Here is a 22925-nt window from a genome sequence, read left to right as displayed (position 1 = left end):
GGTGCATGGACTGAACCCGGGTCTCCCACATGAAATGTGAACATTCTACCACTGAACCACCCGTGCACCCTGCACATACCTTTTTCAGGAGGCTGTTTTGAAATTTCTCTTTATCACAGGTTATGATGTGGCTTGGAATAATTTTTTCATGCTTCATGTATGTAGGGTTAATTGACCTGCTTCGTTGTGGATCATTTCCATTGCTGTCTTCAAGTTCACTAATCTTGTTTCTGCAATTATCTAACTTGTCACTAATCCCGTCAACTGTAATTTGTCTACCTTGGGATTGTAGTTTTCTCCTCTGCAAGTTTGTCTCTTTCTTTTTTATGTCCTCCATGTTGCTACTTAACTATTTAAATACATAAATAGTTATAGCTGTTTTAATTGTCCTTTTTCTGCTATTTCTAACATCTGTGTCGATTCTAGGTTTGTTCTGGTTATTGATTTTTCTCCTAATGGCTTGTGTTGGTTGCTTCTTCGCATGTCTGATAATCTTTAATTGTATGTCAGACTGTGAATTTTACCTCATTATATATTGGGTACTTTTTCCTCTTGTTTTGCATTTTGTTCTGGAATGCAGTTATGTTACTTGGGAACAGTTTGATCTTTTGGATCCTTTTATGCTTTATTGGGCAAGGCCTGAGCAGTGTTCAGTTTAGGGTTAATTATTCCCATTGAGGCAAGAGCTACCCAGTATCCTGTGACTAGCTGGAACATATGAGCACCAGATATTCTCTCTTCTAATCTTTTCAAATGGCTCTTTCTCCAAACTTTAGGGAGTTTCCTCACATAAATGCACCAACTAGAACTGAGCTGAGTACTTGAGAGGCACCCTTTGTAGATCTCTGGAGTTGTGTGCCCTCAACTCTCTGGTACTCCATCCTGTGAAGTCTGTCTTGGTCTCCCCAGATTCTCTTAGCTCCATCTCCTCAACTCAGGGAGTCTGCTGGACTCTGCCTCAGTTCCCCTTCCATGCGTCATGACCTGAAAACTCTCTCAAAGCAGTAAGCTGGGGCAATTGTAGAATTTACTTGTTTCCTATGCAGGATCAATTTATTATTTGCCTGATGTCTAGTTTCTTGAAATCCATTCCTTTCATGTAGTTTGTCTGTTTGGGTTTTTTTGTTCTGTTTTTTTTTAATTTGGATATTTCAGTTGGGAGGGTAAATCTAGTTTTGATATTATATCTTGTCTAGAAGAAGTCATAAATAACTTTTAAGAAACCACAATTATCTGAAGACTATTTACAATATTTCTTCTGTTCTTAATTACATATCTGCATGAACTGTGCTTTCCTTATATACTTCAACCATTAAAACATATTGCAACAAGTTAAATGTAAAGCATTTATTTCTTTCATTGCTCGCACTTTGAGTGTAAGGTCTAGAAAACTACCTCCCTATCACAAGATCTTTAAGATAGTTTCTTACATTTCCTTCTAAATGTTTTATGGTTTTAGCTCTAATGTTTAGGTCCTTGATCCATTTTGAGTTAATTTATACTTATATATATCAGGGTCCTCTTTCATTCTTTTGGGTATGGATATCCAGTTCTCCAAGCAGCATGTTAAAGAGGCTACTCTGTCCCAGTTGAGTCAACTTGACTGCCTTATCAAAGATCAATTGTCTGTAGATGAGAGGGTCAACCTCTGAACACTCAATTCCATTCCATTGGTCAGTACATCTATCTTTATGCCAGTACCATGCTGTTTTGACCACTGTAGCTTTGTAATACAATTTAAAGTCAGTAAGTGCAAGACCTCCCACTTCATTTTTCTTATTCGAGATATTTTTAGCTATTCAGGGCATCCTGTCCTTCCAAATAAATTTGATTATTGGCATTTCTATTTCTGCAAAGTAAGTTGTTGGGATTTTAATTGGTATTGCATTGAATTTATAAATCAATTTGAGTAGAACTGACATCTTAATTATATTTAATCTTCCAATCCATGAATATGGTATGTCCTTCCATTTATTAATGTCTTCCTTAATTTCTTTTAGCAAAGTTTTCTGTGTATAGGTCTTTTATGTCCTCGGTTAAATTGATTCCTAAACACTTGATTCTTTTGATTGCTATCATAAATAGCCTTTAATTTCCCTTCAGATTGCTCATTACAGGTTGTTCTAGTTTGCTAGCTGCTGGAATGCAATATACCAGAGACAGAATGGCTTTTTAAAGGGGGAATTTAAGAAGTTGCTAGTTTACAGTTCTAAATCTGAGCAAATGCCCCAATTAAAACAAATGTATAGAAATGTCCAATCTAAGACATCCAGGGAAAGATACCTTGGTTCAAGAAGGCCAATGACATTCAGCACTTCTCTCTCAGCTGGAAGGGCACATGGTGACCATGGCAGCATCTGCTGGCTTTCTCTCCAGGCCTCTTGTTTCATGAAGCTCCCCGGGAGGCATTTTCCTTCTTCATCTCCAAAAGTCACTGGCTGGTGGACTCTGATTCTCATGGCTATGTCATTCTGAAGCTTTCTCCAAAATGCTTCCTCTTTTAAAGGATTCCAGTAAACGAATCAAGATCCATGTAGAATGGGTGGAGACACATCTCCATCCAATCAAGTTTAATACCCACTATTGATTGAGTTGCATCTCCGTGGAGATAACCTAATCAAGTTCCCAACCTATAGTATTGAATAGGGATTAGAAGAAACTGTTGCTCCCACAAGATTGATTAGGATTAAAACGTGGCTTCTCTAGGGTACATACATCCTTTCAGACCAACATACATGTGTATAGAAATACTACTGATTTTTGCTTGTATCCCACCACTTGACTGTATTATTATCTCTATTAGCATTACTATAGGATTTCTACATATAGGATCATGTCATCTGCAAATGGTGTAAGTTTTAGTTCTTCCTTTCCAATCTGGGTGCCTTTTCTTTTTCTTGCCTAATTTCTCTAGCTAAAACTTCCAGCAGAATGTTGGATGAAAATTCAGCACTGTGACAGTGGCCATCCATATCTTTTTCTTCATTTTAGTGGTAAAGCTTTCAGTCTTTCCACATTAAGTATGATGTTAGCTGTAGGAACATATTGAAGAAGTTTCCTTCTATTCCTATCCTTTGAAGTGTTACTCTTATGCAAGATTTAGCCAGATATTGCAAACTACCACAGTAGGCTAACTTCCAATACTTTCATATTCCTGAAAACCTTAGGGAGTATCTGGGGCTCTAAGTCTGTAAAAATTTTTCTTAGTAAGCTTATTTTTTCAGAAACTTAAGGTCTTTAGATTGATCCTATGTCAGATAAGCCCTGAATCCCAGAGACACCAGTCTCTCCAAGAACATCAACCAGTTTCATCCCTTTACTTTATAAGGTCAACACCACTTTCCAGCATGAAGAAACTAGAATGGTCATTGCCCAGATATCCCTGAAGAATGACAGATCAAATGACAGAGAGGAGGTGTAACTGAGAAATTAGAATTTAACAAATAACTGCAACTACTGATTCATTATATAGATATTTCCTTTCAGTGTCATATTTTAGACTAGCCAGAAGGAAATAGTTGATATTGTTGAACTGTAATTCAGTAGCCTTGATCTTTTATAGCAACTATATAAACTATACAGTAAAAAAAAAACACAAAAAACAAAAAAACATAAAATTCAGTTGCCCAGGTTTGTGTGGATCTACTTCTGGATGTTTGCTCTGTTCCACTGATCTATATATCTATTTCTGACAATACTACCCTCTTTTACCTCTATTTTTCTAAGTCTTAAAATTGGGTGGAGTGCAATAGTGGGCAATAAGACGGAGTGGTAAACAGTATGGTATGTTTGGTGTCTTTTTTTTTCCTTTTTCTGGACTAATGCAAATATTCTAAAAATGGTCATGATGATGGATACGCATATATGTTGTTACTGTGAACCACTGATTATATACTTTGGATGGATTGTATGGTGTGAGTTTACCTCAATAAAATTATACACAAAAAGACATATACGAACTTTGCTATCTTCTCTAAAGTTAAATATCAGAGATTTGCTGAAAACATAAACAATGCTTTTTTCACTGAATTTTGTTTTAGAAAATATATTTCCTATAGGAAGTATGCTAGTCATTAATATGTAATGTTTACTATGATTTTTAGGTGAAAGTAATTTTAAATGATACAAATATATCATTTCTAATATGGTGGATATCACTAGGTACAACACACATAAGTAGAAGTTTTTTGGGTTCTCAACTTTTAAGAGTGTAAAAAAGGCCCCAAGACTAAAATGTTTTGACTACCACTGCTCTATACAGTGTGCATTTAGCCACACAGCTTAATTTTACTACCTGGATATGACTTTTACTAGCAGCTTGCAGTATGCCATTACACCTTGGATAAGAAAATCACATTTTCCCCAATAATTTAAAACTGAACACCTAGAAAAACAATGAGATACAATGAAGCCATTTTAACCTAGATACTCATTATATATATTTATCTATTCTTCTAATAGTTGAATGACAAAAAGGGCACACCTATGTGAGTTATCATCAACACATGCACACCCATCAGCATACACATAAAGTAGAGCAGTCATCTGTAACAGAAATCAGAATTTAAAAAAATAATTATCCTAGCTATAAAATTAAGGGGCCTATAGAATTTCCATGAGAACTTTTTTTTGCACATGTGCCTGAAATGCTAGAATTCTTTCTTGTACATATGGAAGATTCAAGAGCACTGGTTCTTAGGAATAGTTTCTATGGATGACAGCTAACTCAATGGTAAAGAGCACAGTACTTGGAGTTAGACTGCTTGGGCTCAAATACCAGCTTTAACCTCTTTCTGTGATCTTGAGGTCACTTGATCTGCATGCTTCAGTTTCTTCATCTGTGAAATAGAGGTAAATTTATATAGCTATTTGGGGAAGAAAATGAGTTAATAAAAAGCGCTTAAAATAATGATGGGAAACAAAACATTTAGCGATTGTTATTTTTCAACCCTGCTTACTACAAGCCAGTAGACTTTAAAAATACACATAAGGGAAGGCACCAGAACACAAGTTGTTTCGTTTTTTAGTTCCTCAGGTGGCTCCAGAACACAAGTTGTTTCGTTTTTTAGTTCCTCAGGTGGCTCTTGCACACTGGCAAGAACTGAAAAGCATGATCAGGTATTAGGTACTTACCACTGACATTAATCAGTGTTAGGTTCAATTCAATTTGTTCCTGTAAACATTTTTCAATCATGAAGCTCAGGAAAGCAAAGTTTGTAAGAAATAAGGCAGTGTTTCCCAAGGTGTGGTACATGTCTGCATACCACTGACTGTGTTTCTAAGACATAATCCAAGTTCTCGGATCAGAGTTGCTTATCCTCAGGAGGAAAAGAAAGGTAGACTCGACTCTACACAACAGGCTCTTTCCTGAATAGTGTTATTGGCATCAAGTTTTCTGAGGCCAGCCAGAGATGCAGTAAATGCAGCCAAGTGTGAACTGGAACAGAGTTACCAGATCTACTAGTTGCCCCTTAGCACTGTGGTGACAAGATTCCTTAAAAACTGGAAAGAACTAACCCAGAAAAACTACACAGACAACCATAAGCATGCTCAATTGGCCACTCAACCTCTAGTGTTTCCAACAATGGCTAAAGGAAGAACAGAAGAATCAGAAGATAGAAAATAAGAATGGAATGAACAGCAGGAATAACCCTAGGACTCCAATCATGGTCAGGTTTAGATGTGCTAGGTCACTACATCAGCCACCATCCAAAAGTGCTATAAAATTTCCTTTTAAAGATAAAGGGGGGTCACTCTTACTAAGTAAGTAGCAATATAGACTGTATGAAAACATGCCAAAATATTGAGACTCCAAATGGCAAGATTTGGAAATACTACTGTAAGACATACACAACTCAACAACAAATAAGTCATTATAGAACTGCCCCATGAAAGTTACAAGAATAAGTACGACTGTGATCAGAGTAAAAAAATTAATTCTAGTGAGGATGCTCAGGTAAGAGCTCAAAGAAACTCAAGACTTATCAGGCTGAGTCTTAATGACTGGACAGAGTGGGCGAGAGGAAGCAAGTGGTAGGCAGGGAAGAACTTAAAGAAAACAGAGATTTCCAAAGCAGTCAGGGCAGAGCAAAGCCACTTTAGAAAAAGATAAAAGATTGTCAATTTTTAATTTTCTTACAAAATTTACCTTATTTATTTAGGTTCTTATTACATATACTTAAATAATGAAGGTTATTCAGAATCTCTTACTCCACTGTGCATATGAAAATACAATTTACAAAATGATGTATACCTATAACGCAATAATTTAAAATACATTTAGTCAGTTTGATATCACCACAGCTCTAAGACACATGAATAGTGATGAACACCAGGACAAAATAGGTGTTACCTAGTTAGAACTTTGCTCAGGTCTGTTGTAGTCACTTGGGAGCAATAAAACTTTTTTATTGCCTCATGCCCTCTGGTTAGACATCTTTTTCTGGCTCAGTAAGTTCCAAATAGGCAAAGGGGTAAAAAAAAGTAATAGAGAAAAAAAATAGTAAAGTCAGTAAATAAATCAAGGAGAAAATTGCATAGGTACAGAAAAATTGAAAACAGAAAGATTTTCATTTTTATATCTAGGAATAATTAATTCTCTAATACAGAATAAGAATGAGCATTATTATTAAACAGTTCTTAATGTTTTTTTAAAAGTTTATACTATAAAATAATTAATGTTTCCTCAAACAAGTTATTTTATACACTAACATTCTGAAGCAAATGGTACAACTGTCTAGGTATCCAAAGAAATCATTCTAATCCCAAGTCTTAACCTGCCTTGTGACTTTTAAGAATAATAGTACTCATTTTTCTTATCTATACAATAAAGGTGGATCAGATGATTTCTGAAGTTTCTGCCAACTCCACATTAATGATGATGCTATATTACTTATATAACCAATCCAACCCACTTTCTTTTTTCTAAACTATACTTCTTAAATAAGTGTTGTCCTGCAAAGTTTTTAAATGAATCATGTTTCAGAAATAACAAAATTCAACCCATTTCAGACTAGGAATTGAAAATAATAATTTCCTTACAAATATATTATAGTCCTTTATTTCCTACCAATCATGGTCCTAGGAATATGGAAATATTAAAATTCAAAAATGCTTAAAAACCTGAAGCAACAGTTATTGAAAAAAAATTATAAAAAGTAGTCCCTATTCTTAGTATGAGTTTTGTATTATGCAAACTTAGTATGATAAACAGTACCTATTTTCTGATGATCCTCTGCAGTCAAAATACTTAAAATTTTTACTTTCCTCTCTATAATTCTATTACATAATTGCTAACTTTCCTGAATTTCCAAAACGTATATGTAATTACTTTCATATACACTTACAAAGAAAAGTTCTATTTACCATTGCAATCCTGATTTATTAAATAATAAAGTAGAAGTCCATGCTTTATAAGTCAGCATTAAATTTCTCACAGAGAAATCAAGAAAAAAAATTCCTATCATGGATAGTTATCAACAGTCTTTGTGAAGTCTTCCAACCATTAGTTCATCAAAGAAATTAGGTTAAGTGGGAGCCGCATTTACAGATGATGCTTGTGCTTTGGCCATTCTTCGAACCAGTGCTTCTTGCCTCTTTCTTTGAATTTCTTCAGGGGAATATCTTCTATTTTTTTCTTCTTCCTCTAAGATTTAAACAATAACCATAAAATGTATATATAAATACATCAGTTTTAAGGACTACAAAGTTATTCTGATTATGATCTTTATTTTTTATTTTATTCTGATTTGCCACACTGGTTAGCTATGAAATCATACTACCATACAAAATGTAAGATTCCAAATCAGTATACACAAGATCTAAACTCTGGGCCAAAAAGAAGATCAATCAAAAGATTGATCAGGCCAACTGATCAATCCAACTGTTTATTCTACCTACCTACCAAATAATTCTTATGGACAATAGCATCTAATTTATTTAACCAGCAGATTAATATATTTTAAAAATAAGCAATGTGTGATTTTAAATATTATACAGACCATAAAAGAAAGGCAGTCAAGTTATAATGAATTAAATTGGCTATTACTATTTCAAACAGTGTATCTTTACTATAAGATAAGCTATATAGAACAACAAGGTTCTCATTTCAGCCACTGAGAAAAAACATTCTGGAGTGAAATTGACCATGTCAATAGACTTAAGTTTGGCCACCTGTGACACTGTTCATTATGATATCTTTATTGGGAAAACGTATTTTACAAAAACACTAGAAAATTATTCAACAAAGTAGAATACAGGAATAAAATCTTTGAGTATCTTTTTAATATATAAAATGTGAAGGTAATATATTCTTAAGAAGAATATTTTAGTGTTTACTTTCAGATTAACACTATAAAACAAAAAATGTTTTAAATTAAGTACATGAAAATAAGAAAGCTCTACTTTAATAAATACATGCAATTCTACCTTTGTCAAAAAAGTTCTAAAAAAACTGAGTTCAATTCCATGGTTAGGCCACTAAAGTAAAAATAAAGATCATCTATATAATGCTGATACGAACCATACTTTAAAATTAGCAAACTTATTTCCTTGTTTAAATATTTTAAATTTAAGATCATTACCTTAACATATTTAAATCAACTTTTATTGCCAAAACTGTTTGTTGTAAAATCTGCTTTTCAGAGAAATAAGAATCCATAGCATCAGCAGAAATATTATATATACTAGTACACATAATATTACCTTGATAAAGTTTTGTTATTAGAACATTTAATTATATAAAAATTGTTATTACAACATTTCTGTTGTTAATTAAGGGAAACATTTTTCCAAAATATATCATCTGTTGTCCTTCCCTTTCTTGATATAATCAGAAATGGGACTGGGTGTTTAGGGTTAGAGATACATATTTTGAATAAACTCTCTTGATTTTTATTATCTATTTTTTTACATGGGCAGGATACTGGGAATCAAACCCAGGTCTCTGGCATGGCAGGTGAGAACTCTACCAGTGAGCCACCATGGCCCACCCAATGTTTATGTCTTTTACATCCTAAGCTAATTAAGATGGCTAATAGCTAAAGACTGTAGCTATTTTTATTTACAGAAAGATAAAATACTTTATAGTTTATAATTAGTTTAACTATTTACCTAATATTACTCTCCAAGTTGAGAAATACAAGAAATTCAGAATACATGCACTCCCAACTAACTGACCATAAAAGTCTGGAAGGAAAAGCAGATTAATAGCAGAAAAGAATATAACTTCATTCATAATGGCTTGGTGATATTCTAGAAAATAATTTCAAATGATTATTTTAATAAAGTCACACCATGAAAATTTGATTTAGAAAGAGTCATATATTTTTCCCTTCAGCCCTTCCTTAAACTCCATCTACAATAAAAATACAGAGGAAAGTCTCAAACTACTGCAAGGTACAAAGCAAAAATGGCTCTTCATATTTTTTAAAGAAGGTCTAAAAAGTAAAAGTTAGCTTTTCTTGGGCCAGGTGGTCTCTTAGAGCAACTGTTCAACTCAGCTACTGCAGCACAAAAACAGCCATTGATAATAAATAAACAAATATTGTGGTTATATTCAAATAAAACTTTATGCATAATCAAATTTGAATTTAATATAATTTATGCACAATCAAATTTGAGTTTCATATAATTTTCAAATTTCAAATGTCATGAACCAGTAGACTTCTTTGATTTTCCCAACCATTAAAAATGAAAAGCATTTTAATGTAAAACATTGCTGTTAGTACAAAAACAAGCTGCAGGATGGATTTGGACTGGTCAATTTGCCAAACTCAGCTTAGACCAACAAGGTAGTTATGTGGGTTTTATTTCAAATATATTCCCTGGAGACAGCATGCTGTATACCAAAATAAAAGGAAGCAGAAACAATAGAAAACATCAATAGATAACAGTAATTAAGTCCTATAAATAAGCTTAAAGAAAAAAATCAGTAAGAAAAACTGAATGGTAGATTTCCCATCCAAAAAAAATCCAGATATGATAATATTCAGCAGTTTTGGGAAAATGCAAATATTCCAGAGAAAGTTAAGTGTAAATGGAATTGAAACTATACATAAAGAAATACATACTGGGAACACAGTTCAATTAAATGCAACATACTCACTTTAATATATATTTAAATATTTAAATTATTACAGATTGACAACAATTGAAAAGTTTCAAAATATATAGTTTGGGATATAATATTCATCTATGGTGTTCATAAGAATGTAAACTGTCACAACTTTTGTGGAAGGCATTTTGGTGATATCCATCAAAATTCAAAGCATTCTCTGACATCAATTTTTTTAGGATTAATACATAGTATCATGCAAACATTGGATTTCTATGTAGGATATTCACTGGAGTACTGTTTGTGTTTGTAAAAATCTGTAAACAACCTAAACTTCCATCAAGAGGGAAACAAAATAAATTATGGTACATTAAAAGGGCTGAAGAAAATCTATATGTAGTAACATGAAAAAACAGCGATACTATACTAAGTGAAAGCAAAAGCAAGTTACTAAATAGTGGTGTACAGCATTTAATTCTATCTATTTAAATAAACTGATACATACATGCATTTGTATTATAACATGCATATTTATGTATGTGTATGAAATATGTTTGTGTATATATGTGTGTGTGACCATTCCACAGACATACACACACTTTCATATGCATAGAAAATGTTAAATGATGTTTACCAATTGTTAACAGTGGCTTCCCCTGGGGAATGGGTGAGGGAAGGGAGAAATAAAGAACTTCACTTTTTACTTCAAATTATTCTATACTGCTTTCTTTTTTTTTTAAACAACTAGTATATAACTGCAATAAGCTTAAAAGGAGAGTTACTTAAACAGGAAAGTAGGAGCAGTAATGGCAAAAAAAGCATCACCAAGAATCTAAACAAAAACAATCATCTACTGTTAAAAGAAACTGAAAACTCTCTCACTATATTAGCATTGATCTACATATTAAATAAGAATCCTATCCATAACCTCGAATGAGGGAAATTAAGAAAATCTATAATTAGAAGCCAGCATATAACACAAGTTAGCACAAGGTATTGAAGAAACTCAGAGAAAGTGAATCTAAATCATTCTGGGTGGCTAGAAATACATTGGATTGGAAAGAAAAAACGGAAATTGGGCAGGCAGATCTGGTGTATGCAGTGGGAGTACTATATTTCTGGTGAAGGAAACAGTATCTGCCAGATGCTGTGGTGAGCCTAGGGATTCAATGATAAAACAGACAGTATTCAAAAAATATTTCATTGTAATCTGTGTAAATGAAGGAAAAATAGCAAGATGGTAGAAATATCAGAGAGAAGATCTACTCATAGGAGGTCAAGTAAGGCTTCTGTGAAAGGGTAAAACTTAAACTGAGACCTAAGGATTACAAAGTGCCAATCAAACAAAGGGGTCAACTGTTTTAGTCAAAGGAAATAGCATGGTCAAAGTTCCTGAACTAGGAAAGAGCCTATTTTGTCTGAAGAATTGGAAGACAGCTAGTGTTGCTGAAGCTTAGTAGGTAAGGGAAAAAAAGATGGAAATAATGGTGGGGGCAGGCAGGTCAAGGAGAGATAATCCAGGCCCTTGTAGGTCATGGTGTAAAGTGTGGATTTTATTTGAAACGATGAGCAGCCATTCAAAATTGTTTTCAGCATAGGAATGTCATTTTTGCCTATCTGTTTTTAAAAGGTCATTCTGCTGTGTGACAGTAGAATTGAAGAGGACAGATAAAAGACTGCAGTGGTCTAAACAAATGTTGGCTTGGATAAAGGTGGTAGCAGTAGAGAGAAAAATGTAGTTTTGAGACATTTTTTTGTAGGTAGAAGCAATGGGAATTTGATAGAATGAACAACTGGAGATGGTAAGAGGAGAGGGAAGAATCGGTTGGTGGATTATACCAGGTTAAGTAAATCACAATACAAACTGTCATAAATAAACCTAAGTTTTATATCAGATATTATACTAGCAATGGTGTTTAATTAGAATGCTCTAGATTTTAAAAGTTCTGCTAAAAGTAGGAATAAGATTACTCATTTCAAAAAAATATTTAGTAAATATACATAACCTTACATATTTAACAGCAATACATATATCTAAAAGTGTTATTTTCCAGGAAATAACTCATAAATCATTTAACAAATACTTATTCATAGTCTACTATGTCAGTCACTGTATTAACTGAAGAGTACATGGCCCACTCTTTGCATACTACAATATACTATTTGTAAGAATCACTAAGAATTCTAGTTAAACATCATGGAATGGTTTTTATCTTACACTTTAATAAAATTCAAGTAACAACTCATTTACTGTTTTCCAAGATGATACTTTCCAAACTATTTCATACGTACCTTTTGAAGGCTGTTTCAAATACTCAGAAAGGTTCGTCAAAGACTGTTGTTGAACAGCCTCCCTGAGTACTGGGTTCACAGATGGAGTTTTATTTTCCCTTAAAGTCTGTGTTTTGGTATCAGATACACTTTCTGTTATACAATTTTGATTAAACTGAGAAAGAGTCTGTGAATTTTTCATTTTTGTGAATGTATACTTTGAAAATTTAATTTTGCTATGATTGCTCTGAGTTTCATCTGTCTTCCTAGGAGGTAGATGTCGAGTAGCCATTTTTTCCTTATAATTGGTAATTTCTGTACCCCTATGACCCGAACTCACATTCAAACTTGAACTTCCTGCAAGAACAGACTTGGAATTATTTACTTTTATTGGAACATCGGTGTTATTCCAGGAGACATGCTGCTCATTGATTTGACAATTTGAGTTTTTAGAGTACATAGTCAAATTCGTCGTAGCATCTAACATACTTGGGGAATTTCTATAAATTTCCCTTTTCTCCTTCATTGATTTATCTATTTGTGAGCTATCTGTCAAGGAAGATGTTTGCAGTATAGTGCTTTTCAGATGCAAATGTTTTGATTGCAACAACTGGTTTCCTTGTTTAGATGTAGTAAACATATTTTTAGCACCATGTTTGGAACAATTATTGATCTCAAATTTATCTTCTGATGTCTTGCCATCCTCCCTAATGTCTTGTTGCTGAGTTAGTCTTTCAACATCATCACACGCTTGGTATAACAAATCATCATCTACATCATCTGTTTCCCAGGTATTCTCTAATTGGCAACATGCTTTAATAATTTCATTGGAAAATGATGGATCATTCCAATCATCAAAGAAAGGACCTAACTTTGATACATTAGTCTGATTCAGGTTACTAACAGTGGTTTCACCGCTTGAAGTTGCAGAACCAAAAGAATCTCTATTAGCAGATGCCTTAGAAGAGTGATTTAAAATGGGCTTATGTTTTTGTTCATTAGCAGATCCTGGATTTGAAGCAAACATATTTTCAGAAGCATTTATATTTGGAGTAAACTTAGCATGGATATTATCCTTTACATGTGTTAAAGTAGGTACAACTGCACCATCTTCAATTCTGTCTTGAATAACAATTTTATCAAAAGAGTTCTCAAATTTTGTTTTATTTCCAATGGATGGGAATTTGTTTGGCTTATCATTTGGATTTGGTGAAAACCTGTCTTTTCCAGCATCTATTAATTCTCTGTTATGTGTCTTTGAAGGAAGATCTTTTAAAATTTTTGTATTACACAGCCTGGCATCTAAACTTGTATTTGTTCTTGACTTACTTCTATCATTTTTACTGTTGAAAGTACAAATACCTTTGTGAACAGCACCTTGAATTGTTTTAGGAACAGGGAGTTCAGCTATTTCGACATTTTGCATAACAAAAGGTTCACTGTCTAATAGTCTTTCCCAGTCATCCTCAAAATCACTGGTAGTAAATGGATCAATGTGCTTACTAAAAGCATTTAGCTCCTTAGTACAAGAAGTCATACATGATTTTGCCATTATGGGTGTACCTACTTCAAAAGAAAGTGACCCTAGCATTTTATTTTGCAGTTTTTCGGTGATCTGAGTTTCTTTAGTAATGATTTTCTCCTCTTTCAAACTGGTTTTCTTTCCAAAGGCAGTATTACTGGTGTTGAAAAAAGCATCTGATGCATCTTGGCTTAAGTATCCACTACATTTTTGAGTGGAACCATCAAAAATGGCATTAAAGGCTGCTTCAACGTTTTGGTCAAATGACTTCTGACTGCTCTGCTGATCATTTGCCACAGATATTTTGGTGTTTTCCCTCATTGGCTTCTTTATTATAGCACTATCAATTTGGGGAATTATATCACATAATGACTGCATCTGCATATCATCGTTATGTAAGGTCTCTGTTTCTGAAATCGTTTGGATAAAATCATGATTTCTGTTGTTTTGCTCTTGAATCACATCCAGCTCTTCCATATTTTTATCAAATTGCTTAGCCAACTTCATCAGTTCTTCTTCTTGACTTTGTGTTTTTAACCTATGAGACAAACATTTAAAAAATTATAATTGAGAAATGTTCTAAGAACCATTATAATCAATTGTTATTCAATTGTTACATACTTATATGTCAACACTTAAAAATTTTAAACTTATAATACAAATACTTTAACTACAATACTTTACATGTCAAAACTAAGGAAAATAATTGATTAATCATTTTAAAGTATTAAAAAATCAGAACAGAATGTTATTAAAAATATATTTACACTTCACTGAATCTCGGAAAAGCAGAAAAGTTTGAACTCACTTTGTGCAACCAAATTTTGCTTTTGATTTTCCTTTTGCTACACTGGGAGTACAAGGAATAGCAGATGCACCAATCCACATGCCCAGCATAGAATTTGTTGCTGGTTTTTCATCCTTTGGCAGGGGAACAAAAGAGGTGAGAAGGAAGGAAGGAAGGAAGGGAGGGAGTGAAGGAGGGAGGGAGGGAAGGAGGGAGGTGAAGAAGGAATGGAGGGAAGAAGGAAACATTATCTATTTTGAACTTTTTTTCTTAGAGCAATAAAATCTGTTGAGGTAACCAACTCAAAATGAAAATGCTTGGAGATGACAACAAGTTGTGACTTACTTCTATCATTTTTACTGTTGAAAGTACAAATACCTTTGTGAACAGCACCTTGAATTGTTTTAGGAACAGGGAGTTCCTAAAACAGTGATCCATGTATGTTTTGGGGAACAAAAATATTCAAATTTAAGAATTCCTTATTTTCAAAACTTTTTAAAGTTTTAGGCATTAAATTACTTACCCAATGCATATTTAATAGTAAAAGCACGTTTTAATCAAAAGAAAACTGACTGGCAAATTGTCATTTATAAAAGTATTATAAAAAATAAACAAATTTTATGGCAAAATTATTCAGAATTGAGAATAAAGGAAGATACATATGGAATACTTTCCATATCACCTGACTCTACAAATTTTTTCTGCTCCCACTATAATATCTATCTAAATTTGAACAACCATTTTGATCTGACTTGAAAACACTTACTATGTGGAATTAAGATCAGGACTGTGTTAGGAATAAGAGCAAGTCAGAACTGATGCTAAGAATGAGGTAGTTATAAGAGCAAAAAAAGTAAAGAAAGCAGAAAAAGAAGTTCAACCACGATAAAACCTAATAAAAAGCCATTTTAGTACTGGCTATTTAGAGATGAGCTTTACATATTACGTATGAACCAAACCAACAAATCAAATAGGTTACTCATTTTCTACTCTCTCGCTCTCTATATATATTATTTTGCATAGGCAGGCACTGAGAATCAAACTGGGGTCTCTGCCATGGCAGGCGAGAATTCTACCACTGAGCCACTGTAGCACCGCCCTCTTTCATAACATCTAGAGTGAACATAAATAATTAACACACAAGTAAAAGTCTTATCACTAGATAATAGGCTATTGAAGGTAAGGATTTGTCTTATGGTGTCTCAGCATCTAACATAATTTGGGACTTAAAGATGGCAGTTCATGTTTATTACTAAAAGGAAATAGACAAAAAGAACCCTATTATCTCAGTACTTTAAAATCCTCAAACAAGCAGTGTTCTTAGATGGCCGCTTGTACCTAATTCATTTTAGTGCTGCAAAATACTCAAGAAAAATAATAATTTCAAATTCAGATTAAATATATATTTTCACCTTTTTGCTCCAACACAGTCTTGTATTTAAGGAAAAGAACATCATTAATGATTAAATTATGGACTTGTATCCATTTACTAAGTAATTTTAGATTCATCCAATTTTTAATGAATTAAATTGTAGCAGCTTGATATATATATAGTCTTATATGTATGTGTGTACTATTATTAAGTGCAATAGTTTTAAACTTATTTATTAAAGTTTAAATAATTTACTGATACACTATACTCTAGGTGTTGTATAATGCATCTAAGCACATTACTTCATTTAATCCTAAAGAGTATACTATATACAGTTGTATATGATGGAAAAATGCACATATTTGATCAAACAATACTCCTGAAGAAAGTGAAGTAATTGTCAATTAAATGGAAGCGTGGATTAAAAAAGATATGCCAACTCTGAAAACATTAAGAGGAAATCAAATGATTTGATGAGGATAGTTTACCTGAAAAATAAATGTTAATATTTGTCATTCTGAGATTGTCATAAGCTTTTAAACAAAACTTGGTACTGCCAAAAATTTATGTCTTAAAGTGCTCAGTTGAAATTTGTTTGTAAAAGGCTAACATTTAAAACCAACTTATTTCACTGTATGTTTTCTTTTATACAAGCTACCAGTTGCATACTCGGCATTTTTTTATGAGGTTCTAATTTCCAGCCCATTTTGGTAAAGGGTCCAATAATTTACTCAACTACCTTTCTATCATTATTTAGACTGGCCAGTCCAAACACGTTTTTTTCATGTGAAACCCACAACCGATGAAGATCTACTGTTAACTTATAAGGTGAGTAGTAGTATGGCATAAATGCTATTTAACTAATGAACCATATGTAAAATGAAATCTTATGACATGGCAAACAGAATGCCAAGCTAGTAGTAACAGAGTTGTTTTGAGTATGCTAGTTGTAATTTAAAACATTTTATAGCCATGAAGAAAAACTTCATTTCCTGTCTCTACCACCTGGATGATGGTGATTTCTGGAAACTACTGTTTGGGCCAGTGCCATTAATTGTTTTATGGTCAACATGTAATAATTAAACAAGGGGACATTAAGGAAAAAATGCCATGCTTCTTCAGAGAAGACACTAAGCAAAAAATGGACGCAAGCCTGATTTCAATATTCTTAAAATAAGAAAGAGAGTGAAGAAAGAAAGTAAAGAAGCTCAGGACAGTTTCACATTATTGGGCTCTTGCTTCCTGATAATGGTGATAGGACTAATACGATAAATAGAGTTACTGGATTTCTTAATGTCAAATTGTGAAATAAAATTATATTTCTGTTTTACTCAAACAGTAAAAAGCTGAAATGAAGGAAAGGAAAAAGCAACTTTTATACATGGTCCTATTAGAGCAAATAATAGCAAGTTTACTATGACCTAACATTTATAGTGCTCTACAGTTTACAATGAATTTAACATACATTATCTAACATAATTCTCATAATGAGACCAGGACGAGTAATAACTCTAGTGCATGGCTGAGTGACTGAAGTTCTGAGAGCTGAAGTGACTTGCCCAGGCCATTCAACATAGGAGCAGATTCAGAACGAGCTCCTCATCTCCCCAGTACTCTTTCCACTCCTATAAACGTTTCTTGATGCTATGAGTCAATGAGCATGATTCACTGAATGAGAAGAGGCATTCTTTAGATAGTAAGCAAATATGGATCACAAAAAAGTTCTCAGAAGTTTCAATTTTTTTTTTTTTTTTTTAAAGACAGAGAGAAGGAAGGAAGGATAGAAGGAAGGAAGAGAGGAAGAAAGGGAAACATCTTTTAAACATTTTCTTGTTTTATTGTATTTTGTTTCTCCGTTTTCGTTACATGGGCTGGGGCCGGGAATCGAACCGAGGTCCTCCGGCATAGCAGGCAAGCACTTTGCCCGCTGAGCCACCGCGGCCCGCCCTCAGAAGTTTCAATTTTTATTAGTTGCCTTATTCTGTCATTTCAGTAACTTGAAAAGTGATGCCATATATTGTTAAACACAAAACTCTAGTTGAAATCATCACTATAAAAATTAAACCAAGACATATGATTGGGAAACTTTATTACCAATATTATATTATGTTCATCTTTTCAAAATGTGTATTTCAGAATTAGACAAGGTAAAAGTAATCTTTGCTCCAGTATATTTGGAAGAGTATTGTAAAAGAAAAAATGTTATTACTTTTCATTTTTATGAACTGTACAAGGATTTAGTGGTACATTTTTCACTGTTTTAAAATAAACTGTAAAACTAGTGATATTTACCTGAGGAGCAATACGATTAACAATATGTGAGATCTCATCACTATCTGAGGTGTATATCTGTTTTTTACTTCCTTTACCTAAAGAAACAAAGACATTTCTATAAATTATAAACAACAACTTTTAGTTTAAAAATAGCTGCCACTTCTTCAGAAATGATTTTAATTAGCATAGCTTAGATCACTACACACTCTGACATCACATGCATATCATAATGCAGAAGTAGCAGAAAATTCTCAAAAAACATCTGAACTGAAATTCCTTATGTTCTTACCTTACTGAAATTCCACAGTTAAATCCTAATTATCAAATATTTACCCACAGAAAAACATTAACAAATTACCTAACAGTTTCGTCATTGGAGAATTTTGATCCCAAAAGATATCATTCTGTCCATCAGGATCATTAGGAGAACCGAAGGCACAAGAAAATAAATCCATTTTCAGCACTCTCTTTGGTGTTTCATATCTTTCTATATAAAATATCATTAAAATAACAGTTGTTTCAATTAAAAGCATTATTTTACAATATACAAATATCAAATAACAGATTTGTTATTTTTATAACAATAAAACCGATAATTAGGTTGCTTTTTATAGCCCAATATAAAATTTTCTCGAGATGATTAACTAGGATTGGTACCTTTATTTCACATTAAAAAATCTGTATAACATACACAAATTTGACATTTTGATTTGATAATAATATATCAATTTTTCAGATAATCTAGTCACTCTTTGAATTTAAGCTACTATATAACCTAGTCACTCCATTCACTATCACTGGAAATTGGAGGCTTTGGGCAGTCACCTATAATTCATTATGACATTTCAAAATTTAGAAGTTTCTCAATGGAAATTTCAGTAAAAGTCTATGGTTTAGCTTCTTTCACCAATTCTATCCAGTTCACGCTAATTCTTTAAAAAAGCACTAGCAGGGTAATGGGTCGGTGGCTCAGTGGCAGAGTTCTCGCCTGCCAAGCCAGAGACCTGGGTTCGATTCCCGGTGCCTACCCACGCAAAAAAAACAAACAAAAAAAGCATTAGTGATACACTTCCTGAGAAGCTTTCTTTCTACTGTCAACTGAATTTCTAACAGTTATTTTTTATCTTTCCGGAACTGCTTTAAAGGAGCCCAAGTAAATAAAGACACGTAAGGTTACAAAAGTCATATTTTAGGAACACACTAGGAAAGGGATTTTGCATGAGTTCAATTTCTACCAAGGTTTCTTGCAAATCTTCTGAAAAAATGGGGCACTAAAAGTTGATCAGAATGAAATGCTACAGGGCCCTTAGTTTCCTACTTCGAAAGCTGCCATACATCGGAATTACCGATTTATTAATAAACAAGAGTGGTTATCACCACGGTTTTGAAAACTGGGACTAAGCCGAAGGCAAAGGGCCTATCCGGTATTTTTCCTCACTGCTGAGGACAATACGTTGCCTGGAAACCAGCCGCCCTCCGCCCCCCCCCCCCCCCTCCAGCCGGCAAGCCCCACAACTCCTCCCAGCGCACGGCGACCGGCGGGTATCAGACCTCCCCCGGCAGTGCTCCAGCTCGGGCCTACCGCCGCGGGGAAGCAGTGTGGAGCTAGGTCAGGACTCCCGAGGGAGGACGCCCAGAAGAGCCAACACTGTAGGCTCCACCCCGCCCGTGCCCCAGGTCTCCCTGTTGCCAGCGGGGCTGTGGGGCTGCAGCGCCGAAGCCCAGCAAGGCCGCGCTACCAACGTCTCACCCTCGGGGTTACTTTTACTGCAGGTGGCGGCTGCTGGAGGCTGCGCTCGCTGCCGCACTGACCGGGAAGGCCCCTCCGCAGCCCCGCAGAGTCCCGCCTGGCGGGCCGACCGCAGCCGCCTCCTCTCGGGCTCGGCCACCGAGCTGCCCTCTTCAGCCGACGCCGTTCGGCGAGGCATGTCCTTCGGGCCAGGGCTGTCTCCATGTTTCCTTCGTCGACTCATCGCCTATGACCCACCCTCCACGAGCCTCTTTTCCTTTAGCATTTTGCAAAGGCAGAAGGGCAACAGCACTAAGAGCGGGACCCCAAGCCCGGGACCGCCGCCATTTTGGCCGATGGGACCCGTGTAAGAGGTGGCCGCTGATTGGCGGCGCCGGAGATGGGGGTGGAGCGGCCTGGGTCCTGGCGGCGCGCGCTCCCGAAGCCGGGACCGCGCCTGGTCTGGAGGCGGCTCTGCTCAACTCTTGAGATTCACGGAATGAGAAAGTGTTGGGGAGTCTGGGTAGTTTAATTGAGGGTAGGAGCGTGGTGAAGTGGGAAGAAAACTGAATTCACAACCATCTTTTTATTGCATTTACCATTAGAAGGGCGTATTACTCAGATGCAGATTATTATCTTAGTGTTTGTCAAGAAAAAAAGTTATAAGGAGTGGGAAGGAAGAAATAAAGTTGTAATTTTTTGTAGGTGGTATGATTGTACGTAGAGAACTCCAAAAAATGTAGGAATAACATTGTATTAATAAATTAATTTAACAGAGTTGCTGGAACAAAGTATTCAAAATTGTGTTTCAAAAACCACACAGTTGAATTTTTAAAGAAATGTGATTGACACCAGCATACAAAATATCAAATAACTAGGAATAAATTTAATCAATGATTGGAATATCTCTATCGAGAGAACAATACAATGCTTTTTGAAAAAAATGGAAAGATTTAAATAATTGAAGGATTATACCATGTATTCTAGTTTGCTAGTTCCTGGAATGTAATATACCAGATATGGAATAGCTGTTTAGAAGGGAAATTTATTAAGTTGCAAGTTTACAGTTCTAAAGCTATGAAAACATCTAAATTAAAATAAGTCTATAAAAATGTCCAAATTAAGGCACCAATAAGAGGTTAACTCAAGAAAGGTTGATGAAGTTCAGGGTTTCTCTCTCACCTGGAAAGGCACATGGCAAATATGGTGAAGTCTGCTAGCTTTCTCTCCAGGCTTCTTGTTTCATGAAGCTCACCCAGGGGTGTTTTCCTTCCTCATCTCCAAAGGTCTCTGGCTACATGGTTTCTCTTGGTTCTCATAGTTCTCTCCCTCTTTCCAAAGAGTTTCCTCTTTTAAAGGATTCCAGTAAACTAATCAAGACCCACCTAGAATGGCTGGAGTCACATCTCCAGCCAATCAAAGTTAATACCCACAACTGGGTGTGCCACATTCTATGGGGATAATCTAATCAAAAGATCCCAATCTACATTATTGGAAAGGGATTGCTCCCACAAGAACGAGGAGGATTAAAAGATGGCTTTTCTAGGATATATAATCCTTTCAAACCAGCACATCATGTTCACGGATTGAAAGAGTCCATATTGTCACAATTCTCAGATTGATCTATAGGTTTAATGAAAATCCATTCAAAATTCTAATAGTTTTTGTTGTTATTTTTAAAAAAATTTTTGTAGAGCATGGAAAGTTTATTCTAAAATTTATATGAAAATACAAAGGGCCACAAATATCAAAACAGTCTTGATAATCTTTTGAAGAATAATGAAGTGGGATAATACCTTAATACCAGGTATTAAGTCTTACTATAAATTTAGGATAATTAAGTTAGTGTGATAATGGTGAAAGAATAGACATATATATGAAAGGAAAAAAATAGATTGTCCAGAAACAGACTTCCACATAAATATACACTTGGTTTATGCCAAAGATGACCCTCCTTACTGGGAGAAAGGGCTATTTGAAAATAAATAGTGCCTGCTCAGTTAGATATTCAAATGGCAAAAAAAAAAAAAAAAAAAAAAAAAAGAAGCTTGACCCCTCAAACCACATCTGCCTGTCAAGCTCAAAAAGATTATAGATTTAATTATAAAAGAGAAAAATAATGAGCATTCTAAAAGATTATGTAAATTGCCTTCATGGAGAAGAATGAGTTTTAAATAGAACCAAAAGGACACTAACCATAATGAAATATTTTATAAATTTGAAAACAGTAAAATTGAAAACTTGAGAATTTCTGTCCATTCAAAGACAACATTAAAGAAAGTGAAAGTCCAGCCACAGATCAGGAGAACATATTTAGGAGACATGTGGTAAAGGGCTTATATGTAAAATATATAAAAGGCTGATGTAAATCACTAAGAAATTAACTGAACACCGATAATCAGGAAAACGCATATTAAAACCACAACGAGATACTACTGCATTCCCACCAGAATAGCTAAAATTGAAAAGACTGACAATGCACAAGGAAATAAACCAACAGGGACTGTTTGCATCTTACTAGTGAGAGTAAGAAATTGGTATGAGCACTTTGTAAAACATTTTGTGTATTATTGACCTTTGGATCTTGCAGTCCCACTTTTAGGAATATAGTCAATGGAAATGGATAGATTTGGTGCATGAGGAGACTTTGTGCAAAAATGCTTTTAACCATAAAATTCAAAATTATCTCAACCTGGAAGTGAATAAAATTTCCTTTAATAGTAGAATGGGATGCAAATGTTCTAAAAAACGATCATGGTGATAAATACACAACTATGTGATAATATTGTGAGCCATTGATTGTACATCATGTATGGAATGTATGTGGGAAGATGTGTCAATAAAAGTATTTTTTAAAAAAAGAGTAGAATGGGTGTGTTAGTTTGCTTGCTGCTGGATTGCTGTATACCAGAATTG

At 34.4% G+C, this 22925-nt stretch overlaps 1 protein-coding gene across 6 annotated transcripts; it reads right to left on the bottom strand.

Moving 5' to 3' along the window:
• Nucleotides 1-6111: 6111 nt before the first annotated feature.
• ETAA1 (ETAA1 activator of ATR kinase) lies at nt 6112-20386 on the bottom strand. 6 transcript variants are annotated; one of them, XM_077134411.1, is made up of 7 exons: nt 20031-20386; nt 18639-18767; nt 18299-18375; nt 14656-14768; nt 12347-14385; nt 9112-9186; nt 6112-7645 (listed from the first exon to the last, which is right to left on the bottom strand). In XM_077134411.1, exons 1-7 carry the CDS (start codon nt 20251-20253, stop codon nt 7527-7529), a joined length of 2775 nt encoding a protein of 924 aa, XP_076990526.1. In that variant the 5' UTR covers nt 20254-20386; the 3' UTR covers nt 6112-7526. The 6 variants fall into 6 exon arrangements, with proteins under 6 accessions (XP_076990526.1, XP_076990528.1, XP_076990529.1 ...); XM_077134413.1 differs by having other exon boundaries at nt 20093-20386; XM_077134414.1 differs by lacking the exon at nt 20031-20386 and adding an exon at nt 19599-19741.
• Nucleotides 20387-22925: the final 2539 nt, after the last annotated feature.

The sequence above is a fragment of the Tamandua tetradactyla genome, chromosome 17 (assembly GCF_023851605.1).
Source record: "Tamandua tetradactyla isolate mTamTet1 chromosome 17, mTamTet1.pri, whole genome shotgun sequence".
NCBI lineage: Eukaryota > Metazoa > Chordata > Mammalia > Pilosa > Myrmecophagidae > Tamandua > Tamandua tetradactyla.
Note: the sequence above shows the minus strand (reverse complement) of the source record. Positions and strands in the feature narration are given on the sequence as shown.